General features: G+C 34.4%; 1 protein-coding gene across 1 annotated transcript; it reads left to right on the top strand.

Annotated features, from left to right (window-relative positions):
• The first annotated feature begins 10,235 nt into the window (after nucleotides 1-10,235).
• LOC123918031 (ubiquitin-like modifier-activating enzyme 5) lies at nucleotides 10,236-15,758 on the top strand. Its single transcript, XM_045969964.1, has 14 exons — nucleotides 10,236-10,489; nucleotides 10,627-10,695; nucleotides 10,820-10,933; nucleotides 11,810-11,938; nucleotides 12,444-12,512; nucleotides 12,646-12,798; nucleotides 12,896-12,932; nucleotides 13,397-13,479; nucleotides 13,711-13,785; nucleotides 13,957-14,031; nucleotides 14,171-14,257; nucleotides 14,354-14,469; nucleotides 14,651-14,697; nucleotides 15,323-15,758. The coding sequence occupies exons 1-14, from the start codon at nucleotides 10,400-10,402 to the stop codon at nucleotides 15,460-15,462; spliced, it is 1,284 nt and encodes a 427-aa protein (XP_045825920.1). The 5' UTR covers nucleotides 10,236-10,399; the 3' UTR covers nucleotides 15,463-15,758.
• The last annotated feature ends 1,058 nt before the right edge of the window (nucleotides 15,759-16,816 follow it).

Below are 16,816 nucleotides of genomic sequence, written 5' to 3'. Positions count from 1 at the left end.
GCTAGAGACAGTGTGAATGTTATCGACATGAAAGCATCTTTGTGGCACCGAAGGCTTAGTCATATTAGTGAAAAGGGGCTGAATGTTTTAGCCAAAAAGGATGTGCTTCCAGGATTAAAGAATGCAGATTTGGAGAAGTGTTCTCATTGCATGACTGGTAAACAGACTAGAGTATCCTTCAAGAAGCATCCTCCCTCAAGAAAGTCAGAGTTGCTTCAATTGGTGCATTCTGATGTTTGTGGTCCATTAAAGGTAAAATCTTTTAGTGGTGCACTTTATTTTGTTACTTTTATTGATGACTGTTCCAGGAAACTATGGGTATATGCTATAAAGACAAAAGACCAAGTGTTGGAGAAATTCAAAGAATTTCATGCTTTGGTTGAGAGGCAATCAGGTAAGAAGCTGAAATGTGTTCGTTCTGATAATGGTGGTGAGTATTGTGGTCCCTTTGATGTCTATTGTAAGCAGCAGGGTATTGCACATGAAAAGACTCCTCCTAAAACTCCTCAGTTGAATGGTTTAGCAGAGAGGATGAATCGAACACTTGTTGAGAGAGTTAGATGTATGCTCTCTGAAGCTAAGTTGCCTCAACATTATTGGGGTGAAGCACTGTACACAGCGGTGCATGTTATTAATCTCACTCCTACTGTTGTTTTGAACAGTGAAGTTCCAGACAAAATTTGGTTTGGTAAGAATGTCAAATATGATCATTTGAGAGTCTTTGGTTGTAAGGCTTTTGTGCATGTTCCAAAGGATGAAAGATCCAAGTTGGATGCAAAGTCAAAACAATGTATCTTCATCGGCTATGGGCAGGATGAGTTTGGTTACAAGCTTTATGATCCTATAGGGAATAAACTTATCAGAAGCCGCGATGTTGTGTTCATGGAAGACCAAACTATTGAAGACATTGATAAGGTGGAGAAAACTACACCCGAGAAAGATGTTAGTGTGTCTAATATTGATCCAGTTCGGTTGCCTGTTCATAATCTGGATACTATTGGTGGTGATGTTCAAAATGGTGAGCCACATGATTATGTTGATGATCAACAACTTGGAGAAGAGGTATATATTCCAGCTGATAATGATGAGGAGAATGATATGTCACAGGATGAGAATCTTGGTGAAGCTCCAGAATCATCTCAAGTTCAACTTAGGAGGTCCAACAGACAGAGACAACCTTCTACAAGGTATAATTCTGACGAGTATGTGACTTTGACTGATGAGGGTGAACCTGAGTATTTTCAAGAAGCCATGGAAAGTGATGAAAATCAAAAGTGGTTGGATGCAATGAATGATGAGATGAAATCCTTGCATGATAATCACACTTATGATTTAGTGAAGTTGCCTAAAGGCAAAAGGGCTTTGGAAAATAGGTGGATATATAGAGTCAAACATGAGAGTAACTCTGAGTCTCCAAGGTATAAAGCCAGATTGGTAGTGAAAGGTTTTCGTCAAAGAAAGGGTGTTGATTTTAATGAGATTTTCTCACCTGTTGTGAAGATGTCATCAATTAGAACCGTGTTGGGTTTGGCTGCTACTCTTGATCTAGAGGTTGAGCAAATGGATGTGAAAACGGCTTTCCTTCATGGTGATTTGGAGGAAGAGATCTACATGAAGCAACCCGATGGTTTTCAAGTTAAAGGCAAAGAAGACTATGTGTGTAGATTGAGAAAGAGCCTATATGGGTTGAAGCAAGCTCCAAGGCAGTGGTACAAGAAGTTTGAGTCTGTTATGTCTGAACAAGGATACAAGAAGACTACTTCAGATCATTGCGTCTTTGTTAGAAAATTTTCTAACGATGACTTCATTATCCTGTTGTTATATGTTGATGATATGCTTATTGTAGGGAAAAATATTTCTAACATTGACAGGTTAAAGAAGCAGTTGGGCGAGTCATTTGCCATGAAAGACATGGGAGAAGCTAAACAGATTCTTGGCATAAGAATCACGCGTGACAGAAAGGAGAAGAAACTTTGGATGTCACAAGAACACTATATCAAAAGAGTGCTGCAGAGATTCCAGATGGAAAATTCTAAGGCGGTAAGCACTCCTCTTGCTACTCATTTCAAGCTGAGTTCGAAACAAAGTCCTTCAAATGAAGATGAAACATTTGATATGAAACGTGTTCCTTATGCGTCTGCTGTGGGTAGTTTGATGTATGCAATGGTGTGTACAAGACCAGATATAGCACATGCTGTTGGTACAGTCAGTAGATTTTTGTCAAATCCAGGTAGAGAGCATTGGAATGCTGTAAAATGGGTTTTAAGGTATCTTCGTGGTACTACTTGTATGAGACTTTGCTTTGGGGGAGATAAGCCTACTTTGGAAGGGTACTCTGACTCAGATATGGCTGGCGACATTGATTCTAGGAAGTCTACTTCGGGCTACATGATTAAGTTTGCAGGGGGAGCTGTAGCTTGGCAGTCCAGATTGCAAAAGTGTGTAGCATTGTCTACTACAGAGGCAGAGTTCATTGCCATTACCGAAGCATGCAAAGAGTTGCTATGGTTGAAGAAATTCTTGCAGGAGCTTGGTTTTGTTCAAGACAAATATGTGTTATTTGTTGATAGCCAAAGTGCTATTCATCTTGGTAAGAATCCGACTTTTCATAATAGGTCCAAACATATTGATGTAAGGTATCACTGGATACGTGATGTTTTGGATGCTAAGCTGTTGGAACTAGTTAAGGTTCATACGGATGATAATGGTTCAGATATGATGACCAAGACGTTACCAAGGGGAAAATTTGAAGCATGTTGTGATATCGCCGGTTTGGCGATTTCCTCCACATAGTTGTGAGGGGGAGATTTGTTGGGTTTTGGGCTCCCTTCCTATGTGGAGAAAAGTCCAATTTTATTAGCCCATTATGTGTCACTTATATAAGTGGAGAGTGGTCATACTAGGGTTATGATGTGAGTAAATTTTGTGAGAGAACAACCTTCAAAAAGAGAGAAAAGAAGAGAGAAAACAATTCCCGTTTTTCTCAAACCAGTCCCACTAAAACTTCGATTCCCGATTCGTTAACCGTTGGATATCTCTCAAATTTGGAGGGCAGGTTCGCAACTCCAGAGGCTATCTTTTGACCGTTCGGATCGTCGAAACAAGGTCTGGTTCGTGAGATATTCAGTCCGCAATACAGCAGGTGTTTTGGGTATTTTCATCTTCTTGTTCTTGTTTTGTAAGCTTTAGTGCTTTGTTGTGTAATCGGTTGTTAGCACTTATTTGTGCCTCACTTGGAGACTCTTTTGTACCCTTATTTGATTATAGTGGAGCTATTTCTTTGGTCTGGACGACCCGTGGTTTTTTACTCTCACATCGAGGGTTTTCCACGTTAAAATTCCGGTGTCTTTATTTTGCTTTATTGTCTGCCATATTATTTGTTGTTGATCCTCAAGGTTCTTACAAGTTTGGGGAATTTTATTTCCGCTGCGTATTGCTCGTTATTATTATTATTATTGTGCTAATTCCCCATCAATTCTAACAATTTTTTTAGTTGTGAATTTTTTTTGGGGGAATTTGGCCTGCAAATTTTAAGTGGTAGGTGGTTTTTTGTGTTTTGCCCAATAATATACTCTTCAATTTTGTGACTCTCATTTATTCGAAAAAGAGTTTCGATAGATTCCATTTAGTTTAAGTGACTAATGAGTTTAGGTGGTCTCATGTAATTAACTCTTGCTTGTGTGCTCTGATTTGTTTTTGATATATTTTAGTTTAATTAATAATGAATTGATCTAAATGGTGAAAGTAATTTAGTCTCTTTAAACAAGTGGTTAGAGATTAGGCACCATTATGACCAATAGCAAATAATTCGTATAAATACATGGTAGTAAAAAATAAAATAAAAAATATATTTTGGTCTTATTCAGAAAAACTATCTTGATATGATTTTTTCCCAATTCCTTCCATTATAGATTTAAATTGTGTATGGCTAAGGGCTAAGACAAAATCAATAATGAACATACATATGAGATAACAATTAGTTGGGGTTGTGCTAAAAATAGACTGATTAACAAACCCCACAGTTGTGTGCTTCCAGCACGCTTGAGACAAGGAGAGAAGGAACTTTGCCACCTTCCAAATGATGCCATAAAATATAAGTAAGATAAAATACTTGGAAGCATAATTACACCACTAATTGCTTCCACATGCATGCTTTGATGTGTGAGCTTCAAAAGAAGCAAAAGCAACTAAGAATGGTCTACTAAAGTAACTAAACCTATCCATCCTCTCAAATCATATTTTGGGAATTAATTTCATTTTTTTCACACTTAATAAACTGTTTTTTCTTATATATGTATGGTATGTATGGATATGGGTATACTCTTTTTCTTTTAATTAAAAAAAGCTTAATATGAAGATTAGTTAACAAAAGTAAAATATTTTAGTGTTTTGCATTATCATCCAATAAAAAGATATTGTATTATTAGACGTAAGTGTAAAATTATTTTACATGCACATATTGAAATTTATCAAATGTGAGTTAAATCTTCAGACCCCTTCATGATCGAACTGTGGTATCAGAGCTCTGTTAGGGGAGCAATATGTGAGTACGGTGATGGTCCGTGACAAGGAGAGATTCACACTTGAGATGAGATGTTGAAATATATCAAGTGTGAGTTAAGTGTCACATTGGTTAGTAGAGTTGATGTTGAATACTTTACAAGTGAGATGACTCATTAACCTAATTCCTTAATGTTTTGGGTGAAAATATAACATCAAAGTCCCTTGTAAAATTGCTCAATTCCAATGTGTCGATTCAATCTAGTGAGGCCCCCGCACGACCCAACAACGCATGTCTTATTTTCTATAAAAAGAATCATATACATTGATATCGAATATCAATATATACATATAAGAACAAACATAAAAAATATGGGAAAAAATGAAATTAACTCCCAAAATAATTTGAGAGGAAGCCTTCTTTCTAAGTATTTCCACCTTGAGCCAATCGACTTTTTTGTTATTAATGTTCATGATAGTAAAATAAACAAGGCAAGAAAACTATTCACACGCATGGGATACTTTAATTTTAGATTCCATTAGTACTAGTCCTTTAGCAGAGGGATCTATATCCTCTATAAAAAGGCATGAGATCATATAAAAGAATGGTCACTTAATTTGCTCCATACCCAAATAGTAACAAAATGGGTGTGACTGTGCCAAATGTTTCTCATATTGAAGCATTCAGCAAAGGTGTATTTGGTACTATATTTCAAAAGTAATATTGGATATGATCGATATACAGCTAGCTAAATTAGTGGTTATGGCACGGCAAGAAACTTTGTAGGAGTAGTTTGCAATTACCTTGGTTTCCACGCTAAACAAAGTTAAGAGAATTGTGAACAAACTTGATTGCTCATTCATGGTCAAGTCTACAAATGTGCCTTATAAAGACCATATAAATATGTAACCAAAAAAAAAAAAACCATATAAATATTGACGGTATTGGTCACCATGTACTCGTATGCTTGGATGTATCGTAATTCAAATAATTATTAATCAGATTTTATTTCATTTTTAGATCGAACTTTAAATTATTAAGAATCTATTTCCATAAAATGGTAGATATGTTACTTTAACCCATTCAAGAAGTAAGAAATATGAGATTCAAACTTTTTTCCGACAAACTTTAACCCCAGTGGCAGATACACATATATGCCTATGGGGGCTCAAGCCCCCACCAAATTATTTTTTTTCCTTTGATAGTAGTAGTCCCATTAAAACCGTCTCATGACTAATATATTTTATTTTTTTCCTTTGATAGTAGTAGTCCCATTAAAACCGTCTCATGACTAATATATTTTATTTAAGCCCCATGACTAGTCCCATTAACCACTCACCAAAAATTTATCTTTGGTTTATATTAATAGGGTGTTCAAAAATTTATTTTTGTATATCCAATGATATATTTACTTCTGAAGTTAGTTTTGATTTTGCCTATGGCTGTTGAAAGATTTTTCTCTGCCGTGAAATAGGTGAAGAATGGATTGCGCAATCGTATGAGAGATGAGTGATTGAATGATAGCCGCTTAGTTACATATATAGAGAATGACATATTTGATAATGTTGATATTGAAAAAATCATCGAACATTTTCAAAATATGAAGTCACGTAAAGGACAATTGTAATTTATTTAAGCTTTTATGTATTTTGAGTTTTTTTATCACTATAATTGTGTAGTTTTTTTTTGTCACTATACTTGTGAACGAGTTAAGATAGGTTCAAACATGACAAGTTGTTGGATGGAATGGTATTGAGTTTCATATTGATGATGTATAATACAAATTGTTTGTTATCGAAAAAAATATAGATACGATTTTCTAGCCCTCACCACCTAAAATTTCTAGATCCGCCACCGTTTAACCCATTCAAAAAGTGAGAAATATGAGATTCAAACTTTAATCATTCAATATCTCTAATAACTACCCTTATAAGATGTTTTTACTAATAATTTACAAGATATCATTACTTTAAAATGGTACGAATAACCTTTTCCATAAAACAATGAAGGGCGATAGTTGAAATTGTGCAAGTAATATATATATCTATAATAGGAGTTGTGCTTGCGTAAATATCACTTCCAATTTTATTCACAGAATCACAATCATCCGTAGCTCCAAATCCAAAAATCCAGAAATTTTCCAAAAATCCAATCCTTAACCTGATCGTTGTTCAATATCCCACTCATCCAATGTGGCCATATGCATGTTTCCAATATTAGATATGGCCAAAATAAATTAGTGTCCATCATCATAAATTTGAAAGTGATATACAAACATTCTTAATTTTACACTACGCTTCCTTAAAAGAAGTTTAGAGTACATACCTCTATTAATAATAGAGTAAAATAGTTTTTTTTAATCAGCATTAATAATTTTTCTAAGAATTTATAAGATAGAGAAAATAACTAAAAATTTCTTACATTTTATAAGACTGAAGTTTGGAAAATGTTTAAAACAATTTCAACATACAGTCACGGAGTCAAAAAAATTATAGAGCTTAAACAAAATTTCACATGTAACATAATATATAAATAGTAAAAAAAAGAAAACTCAATTTTTCCCCCTAAACTAACCTTTAAAATATAAGTTTAAAACAAAAATCTCATTTTACCCTAAACTAACTCCTTAAAATATAAGTTTTTTGACAAGAGTCCGGAGGTATTCTAAATATATTGTTGTTATAATCTAATCTAAACACACTCTTATTACAATTTTGTGCACGGTTTAAATGAAATTTCAACATCTTCATAATGAATACTACGAAAATTATAGTATTCAAGTGCCTAATTAACATAAAGAAATGGATAAATATTTCAGCGGGTGATGCAAGCCCCCACTAAAAATATGTGGTTATTGTGCAGATTGAATTGAATATAATACTATAATAATATAATAATAAAGATAAAGATACATAAACTTCTGAGATACTATTATAAGTAGAGTTGAATTTTAATACAAAAATTGACAAGAAAGAAAATGGAGGGAGATGGGTTGGGTAGCGTATGAATGATCAATTATTTTCTTTCCCTTGAAAATTGCTTCGTGGACCATATTCATGGTACAAATAATATTATTGATTGACACTTATTTTAGCCATCTTCCTGATTTCTCATGCGTTCCACGTATTTTCAATTTTACTTCTTTGTTATTTAATTAGCGGATGTTATAAAATTGTCGTTCATGTTTATTGGCGGTGTCCACCACCTAAATATCGGATGAAAATATTTTGATAAATTTGTAAGACACAAGAGATAATGAGTAACTAAGTCGTGTTCTTCTCTAGCAATTGGAATTCAACTTTTGAATCTTATAATAGAGCAAATTAATTAACCATCATTGATGTGGACTGCAATATATGTATGGGGGATAAGATTGAAAGTTGTCGAGTACATATCTATTTTTTTCTAAGAGGAAATTAAGATGGGGAAAAAGATATTATGTCATACCAACCAAATAAAAATGGTCGATACTTGTTCTTGTAAGATTTGGGTACGTTACATAAGATGGGGTATGGCTGGCTCCAATTCCTCACTTTGCTGTGCCCACCACCTACTCCTCATTCTGCGGTTCATTTCTGCTGTATTTTTATCTACACAGCCTATTGCATTTGTATGTACATTTACAATTATATATGTACCATACTATCATATGGAAGTACACACCCTTTTTTTTAATGTGATGGACTGATAGATTGACACCATAAATAAAAATTGTAAAATTTACTCTAAAGTTTGTTCTAGTAGTAAAACTACAACCTTGAATTAAGATATTTTGAGTTGAAGTTCCGTCGTTAATCTTGAAAGAAGATAATATAAAAATTGATTGTGATAAAAACTTCATTGTTGAATAATTTGGGGAATGGATCACCTCAAGTAGAATTTTCACGGAATACCCTCATGTTTTAATCTGAGCCATCAACCATCATCTCTTTCTTCAACTTTTTTCCCTCTCTATTTTTTTGTAGGGCTGTGATTAAACTGGATGGTAATGTCACTGCAGGTAATCCACTCCCAATAATTTGTAAGTATATTCGTTAATGTTCGCCTAAATTTTAATATAATTTTTCTTCTTTGTAAAAGTTGCACCCATTTTTTATGGGGTAATATGGGTTGGGTTCTAAATGGGTTAATCAATATAATATACATGGTATTAAGTGATATAGTTATTTTTTTCTTTATAAATACCCAAAAATTGTCAAAGAATAGTGTAAAAAAGCCTATTATTTTTATCTATCCTGTCAACTAAATAATACATTCATTAATAATATATTATAGCTCTTCTAAGGGAGTGATCCATTTTTCAAATGGACTTAAATTGTCCTGATAAGTAGTTGATGGTTGCTCTTCATCCCCCTAAATTGATCAGAATCTCCCATGTCACCATATCTATTGGGAGATATCTTCCGATAGTGCAAATCTTACCAGATGATATCTTTCAATAGTATGTTTTCTAGTGCGGGCAATTTAGAGGAGACGAAGAGCAACTATCTTGGTAGTTGCGCACAACAAAAAGGGCCCATGTCAAATGAAGATTGCTTTTTTGGCCCCTATAGTTTCCTCTAAGCCCCTCAACGTGACCATTTTAGCCCTTTAAATGCATTCGGATTCTAGAATCCGAAACTTGTTTGTTATGGACCATACAATTCGAAACCAGTTTAAACAAGCAATTGACTGGCTTGTACGTGATGTTTTGCCCAAGAAAACATGGGTTTGGACTGTACAATCCGAAATGCCTTGCTTTCTTAATTTTTGCATTGTTTCGGATTGTGCCAACCGGAAATGCTGACATTCGGTTCGTAGGATCCGAATACAGTCTATATAGCCTATGTGACAGAGGTTGTACTTTCAGAACCACTTGGACACTCAATCGAGAGCGTCAGAACTAGGGCGATTTTTTTGGCGTATCAGAGGCTTGAAAGCAACATTTATTCACTCAAAGAGGGTCGCAATACTCAGCCGGAGTCATACAAGAGGTAATATGCGCTTTAAACTGTTATTTTTTTTCAATTTTCATGGTTTAATGATCTAGTCGCCTTTGGATCACACAATCCGAAACCATTTCGGATCCTACATGCCAAACTGGGCAATTTTTTTTAAAATTTTGTAATTTGTTGTTATAGGTAGGGTTTGGGATGGTCGAACCTCCGTTTGAAATGAAACCGCACATCGATGAACCCGACATTGCACAACCTAATGTAGTTGAACCCGTCATAAGTTGTAATTTTCTTATAGGTTCGCTTGTATTGTTTTTAAGTTTGAAGTTGTAATTTATTTGATTATGTTTGAAGTTATCGTATGTAAGGATAATGGATATTTTTAACTTTTAATTTAGTGCAAAAGAGCAAATTCCGAACCTGCATAATGTTGGCCTTTAACCTGTAAATATTTCCTGCAGAAAACATGATTTTGGACTACACAATCCAAACCTGTAATTTGCTTGTCCATTTCGGTTCGCAGGATCCAAACCTAATTTGTTTCGGATGGTAGGATCCAAACCAACGTCCGAACACAATTTTTCCTTGCAAAAACCATATATTTGGCTTGTTTCGGATCCCACGACCCACATCTAATGTATTTTGGATTCTAGAATCCAAATCATCCAGAACCCCCCAAATTCAAGGTTATTTTGGAATTTTTGAGGGTTTAAGAGGAACACGGGGGGCGCAAAAAGCAATCTAGATGTCAAATAGTCCAAAGTGGCCCATTAAGAATCGGCCCGGCCCGTAATCGAATTAACGTAATTTGCCGTTTAGTAACGCGAGGGAAAAAGATACACTACACAGAAACACAGTGCAACCATTTCCCAGTTCAGTTTTCAACTACAGTTTCAATTCAGCATTTCGTCTTGCTCAAATTCCACATTCAAGTTATCTGAGATTCCAAAGAAGATTCTGAGAGATGGAGATCGAGCTCAATAACTTGATCGCCGATCTTCAATCTCTCAATCAATCCCTTCCAGATCCATCTCTTCGTGATGCATTCCATAAGGTAATTCTCATGTATCTTGTTTTTCTCAATTATCATTTTATCGAATTCTCCATGCAATTTTTTGAATGATTCAATAAAAATTGATCAATTATGATAATGACATTAATCTGATTTGATTTATATGTTTTGGTTTGAAGATTCAATCACGCGTTGAGCATATTGCTGATCTTGTTAGGGCTGAACCTGTTCGCCGGACGAAAGTTAAGGTAATTGCTTTGTGCTTGTGCTTGTGCTTGTGGTTGAGCATTTGTGTGTTGGCAATTATTTGATTTGATGCATTTCTAGTGTTGGAGTTTTACTGAATTGAACAATTGTTATTGTGTTGAGTAGGATATGAGTGCTGAGGTTGTTGACAGCAATCCGTACAGTCGGCTTATGGCGCTTCAGAGAATGGGAATTGTGGAGAATTATGAGCGGATACGGAATTTCTCCATTGCCATAGTTGTCTGTACTAATCTCCTCTCGTACCTTTACTTGCTTCCGTATAGTATAATAATATATGTGATATGATGTGCATGTTAATAGACGGCTGACTCACACTGATGCAAGCATAATATCTAATTACTCATTTCTTTTAAAGTTTAATCTTGGAAAGAAAATTCTATGATTGAAGAAATTGAATTTCGAGTCTGTGAGACAACTTGTCATGAGCAACATTAGTCTTAATCTTGTTTTTTTATGATGATTTTTATTGAAATGAAATTAGAATTATACGCTATTGGAGCTGTGGACATGTAAATTTGTTTGTTACTTTGTATTTGTTAATCATCGATGCGATATCATATTTCCATTATGATATAATGGACGGAGAAGACTTTGTTGGCATTGGCAATGACAAGAACCGAATCCCAGTTTGGTATCCGAGGGTACCCCGTATAAATACAGTATCCTTAGTCAAACTTGTGTTTGTATGGTTGGTGGATGTTCTAGTCATATTTATACTTATATAGGTTTGACTATTCATTTCCCACATTTGATGAAAGAGATATAATCATATCAAGCTGTGCATGGATTTATAGTCCTTAAACCACTTCATGCCCACTTCAACTGAGATTTAATACTCAGAGCAAGGAGTGCAATACGCAAAATATCAAGATAATTTGTACGAAGAGTTTAAGGCCTCAATAGTAGTTTATGAAATATCTAAAATTCTTCATTTATCCTTTTGGTCATAAACATAGAAAATGGATCAGTGTTTTTTAAAAAACTAGTAGAATATGCAGTTCTGACTATTTTATAATTTTCTGCAAATTCTTTAGGTTTTTGTTCCATATTTTGGTAATAAGTTCTCACGGTCTGGCAATTCTTATGTAATCACAGGGAATAGGTGGTGTAGGAAGTGTAGCTGCTGAGATGCTGACAAGATGTGGTATTGGGCGGCTTTTGTTGTATGATTATGACAAAGTGGAACTTGCAAACATGAATAGGCTCTTCTTTCGTCCTGATCAAGTGAGTACCCAAATCTTCACTTTATTGTCTTCAAGATATGAACGGATATGATTGTGTCGTTTGATTTATGTAACCGATCTCACTTAATGGGTGGGCAAAGACTTGTGTGTGGTTGTGGCTTACATTTTTTTTTCTTTGCAAAAGCAAAAAGTTGTTTGCGTTTTTTATTTCCAAACAATCGCAAAAAGTTGTTTGCGTTTTTTATTTCCAAACAATCAAAACTTGACCGGATATTATGACGTTGTTTGATCTATGTAACAAATCTCCCCTAATAGGCAAAGACTTTGGTGGTGTTTGTTGTATATATTTATTATTTCCAAACACGATGTCTTTTGAATTCATTCAAGAAGTCCTATAAGTAATTATTCACATAAATTTTCTATCCATTGTTTGCACACAGAATTACGATTTTAAATTTTGATATAGACTTATGTGCTGACCACATTATTTTATATATTCTACATATAAAAGCTTCCGGAAGTAAAGTGTTTTTTTGGCTTTTCAGGTTGGTATGACAAAGACAGATGCAGCTGTACAAACACTTTCAGATATAAACCCTGATGTTGTGCTTGAGGTAAGTATTTTTTAATATGTGTGCCCTCTGTGACTCATTCCATATGCCTATCATGTTACAAAGATGAATCTAGTATTTTTTCCTCCTTGCTGATACATTCCCCCTCTTTTTTTTTCTTTTTTTTTTCATTTAGAGCTATACACTGAATATCACAACAGTTGATGGTTTTGAAACCTTTATGTCATCTTTGAAAAATAAGTCATTTTGTCCTGATAAACAAGGTAGCGGTATAGATCTTGTCTTAAGCTGTGTAGATAATTATGAAGCAAGAATGGCTGTTAACCAGGTATTTATTATTTAACATAATATAAGTTTTCAATTCTCTTCTTTTGAGTTCTGCTAAGAGATTGCTGTGTGTAACCGACTTCCCACACACACTGCAGGCTTGTAATGAACTGAGCCAGACATGGTTGGAGTCGGGTAAGCATTCTTATCTTGAAAGTGATGATAAAACTCTTGGATTTTTGTATCTTAGTAGAGATAAAATGCTTAAAATTGGCTCTTAACCATCTATATTCACGTGTGCAGAAAAGTAATGTGAAAATAATTTGTGATATAATTTACTCTTTATACTAGAATAGACTTAATTCTTTTAAGACATTTTACAATGTAAATGAAGTTGTAATTTGACAGATGGTCTTCGTCCTCTTTGAAAGTATCTAGACATTGACAAGTCGATACATTTGTGTAAATTTCGCTGGCATATACATTTATTTTTTTTAAAAAATTGAGTATTAGGTACTGTGTCAAGATGCGTTACTTACCAAATACAAAGACTTGTGCATTCTGCTAGCATTATGCATTGCCAATTCTTCATGGTTGTTATACACGTCTCTATAAAAATATGCTTATGAAGAAACTCATGTGGATAAAAATTCAAACAGGTGTTTCCGAGGATGCCGTTTCTGGTCATATTCAGCTACTTATTCCTGGCGAAACTGCCTGTTTTGCATGCGCTCCTCCTCTTGTAAGTCTGTTTTTCATTCGAAATTGGGTATTATTCGCAATTTAAGGTGGAATGCCTCAAAGGATTGGATTGAATTAACCTAGTGATATGTTGTCAAGTTTCAGAATGTCATCCATATGTGGACTATATTATTTTAATTTTTTATTAGTGAACTATGTAACTGAATATGTTCTTGCATACTACTACATCCCACTTACGGACAACGGGCGACGATTATGTTTTTCCTCTTAGGTTGTAGCATCGGGGATTGATGAGCGTACACTCAAGCGTGAAGGGGTTTGTGCTGCATCTTTACCAACCACCATGGTAAAGTATAATACTATATCGTTTATGATTAAAATTTAACATTGTTCTGAAGCTATTAATCTTACTATTTTTGAACTGTTTAAATAAACACTTGCATGACATGGTATTTATTATTTTTAGTGGCTTATTTAACGTCTCTTTAACTTTGGAAAATTTTGTTTGACTTTCCAGGGGGTTGTTGCTGGGCTTCTTGTCCAGAACACACTAAAATTCTTGTTAGGTTTTGGTCAAGTCTCTCCTTATTTGGTAAGTATTGCACTGGTGTTTAAACACCATTTACTCTCTTTTTCGTTGAGCGTTGCAAATTATTCCTTCATTTTTTGTTTAAAGATTGAGTATAGAATAGCCTTATGATGATATCCCATTTCTGTTTTCTCTTATGCAGGGATATAACTCTCTTAAGGATTTTTTCCCAACTATGCAAATGAAGCCAAACCCTCAATGTTCAAATGCAGCTTGTTTAAAAAGACAGGTAAGAATTTAGCCAAGCCCACGTTGCACACATTTGATTTTATGATTAAAGTCACGTATTATCCTGTGTGATTATTGAACTATAAATGTTATGTAGGGAGAGTACATTCTTGCAAAGCCAGAAAGAGATGCTGCAGCAAAAGCAAAAAAGGAGGCTGAAGGACCATCAGTTGAAGAAGGTCCACTGCACGATGATAACGAATGGAATATAAGGTGCTTAATGATTTTTTATGCTGTTCATATACTTCGTTTTCTTTGCGTAAGAGCTGTGTGATATTCTACGCAGATGTGATGAATATGATCATTAATCTGATGAACATCTAATATCAAATAGTTTTGTTGTCTTGCAATTTTTAGCCTTCATATTTACTGGTGACTATGTTATAATTTTCAGTGTCGTTGATGACTGTGAGCCTGATGGTACCAATACCAAAAGTTCAGGTATTTACTATATTCTCAAGTCTCCCAGTGATAAGCTCATTGGGTTTGCCCTGTACAACAAGTAAACTGAAATGGTGGAGTTCGTCAATGTTTTTTTTATTAGTGATACTGACTGTAAAGCTCCTGTTGTTGGGTTATTTTTTTCTTTTGAGCTACATGGGTTTGGTCAGGGGACTTTTCTTTCACCTAGCTCCTTCATGGAAATTTTCAGGCAATACGATCTCTTTGTTTTTGGGTGTTAACCATCCGGTTCCCATGGGAGGGGGCCTTGGTAATCCGGAAAATAAGTAAAGCCTGACAAAATTGTTCCACCTAGAAATTGAGCTCCGGTTCTCCTGAACGATTCGTTCTTTGGTGGAGCTCATTAACCACTTGAGTCAAATTACTTGGTTGACAATATGATCCTTTTGTATTGCACCTTCATTGCAAAAGCAAACATTTCTAGCAGTCATTCATTTTGCCAGTTCATGCTTCTTTTGTGTGTGTGAGTGTTTTTTTTCTTAACAATACCATGTGGAGAGACATTTACCTTTATTGTTGAAGGGTTCTACATTTGTTTTAATTCTATTGTTCATTTGCAATTAGTATTTAAACTACTAACCTCTTGTCCCCAAATCTATTACAGATGCCCTTCCTGAAGGTCTCACTCATGAACTTCCTACTGCGGATGAATTTCAGAACCTAGTTACTCCCGAAGCTCCAACCAATGACAATGATGACCTTGATGAACTACGAAGGCAACTTGAAGCCATTAATTCTGCATAGTGTCGCCGATTATAGTTTTTTCAAATTACTTGCAGAAAAACTTTTGGATTTTAATACTTCAGGCAATCAGGATTAACTTAAATATTTTGGATTCATCTCTTTTATTTGGCAGTTTTGCTTTGTTTAGTTAATTGACCTCTTTGAAGTGATATACTAGTTCAGTTCACATTTTAAAACTATTTGGCCATATTATTGATAACTACTAGGAAACATGCAATCTTCACCAAAGAAACTAGGAAGCATGCAATTTGGCATTTAAACTTTTTCATTGAAGCTTATTGAATATTTCTATGCAACTTTGATTTTTGCACATTGAGGATTGCAGCCACATCACATAAGCTGCGGTCCGTGACATCTTTATCTTTATTAACGATAGAGTTTGTTTATTCCCTATATTGCAGCACGAACAGTAGAATTTAGAGAGATCACTAAGTGAAGTGAAAAAAGTGGAGTATATGTTTATAACATCCGTTTTTGCTACCACATTGATTGTGACCACAATTGCAAGTATATACTCCCTTCCCTCGCATTTTATAAGACCCCATTTGACTAAATGCACTATTCACATGTCTTGTTTTGACCGTATTTTTTTAAAAGTATATAAATGTAAATATTATCATATAAGATCTTGTTTGATTTGTTTTGATGAGTATTTTCAAAATATCAAATTTCTATAAATTTGACTAATGGACAATTAAAGATATTCGTAATCAAAATTATGCATTTGTACGTGCAGTGGTCAACTAGTTCTTATATTTTGGGACGGAGGGAGTATGTTGTATTTGTTCACAATTTTTTTTTACGGTATCGAAGATTGTAACTGGAATTTAAAACCGAAATTTGAAAACAAATAGGGTTTCTAAAAGAAATTTCGGTTTCTAAAAACCGAAATTTACTCTGAATTTGCACTAGTAAAAATTCAATTTTTGCGAACCGAATTTTTCTGCAAGGGCAAAATTGGAATATTGGGGTATAAAAAATTCACAGGAGTGGGGAGAGAAAATATCTTAAAAGTATGCAGAAAATTGATAACTCACCTCCTGAAAATAGGGGTTAACTTGTAAGAGCAGGGACGGATTCAAAGGGGGCAGACAGTGGCCAAGGCCCCCCCTCCCCCTCATATATGTATATAATATATATATTATTATGTCTCAATTATCTATATATAACACTTTTGTTTACTATTATAAATTATATTATGGTAAAAATAAATGACTAACATAAAATATACCGGTCTTTAAATATATGAAATATTAATTGTCAAATAAAGTTATTGAAATTACAAAATATTCTCAAATATGTCTATTATTAGTAATTTTTGAACAAACTGACTAACATAAAACATATTTGAGGA

This window comes from Trifolium pratense, linkage group LG3, assembly GCF_020283565.1.
Source record: "Trifolium pratense cultivar HEN17-A07 linkage group LG3, ARS_RC_1.1, whole genome shotgun sequence".
NCBI lineage: Eukaryota > Viridiplantae > Streptophyta > Magnoliopsida > Fabales > Fabaceae > Trifolium > Trifolium pratense.
The sequence above is the reverse complement of the archived record's forward strand: the minus strand, read 5'-3'. Positions and strand labels throughout refer to the sequence as shown.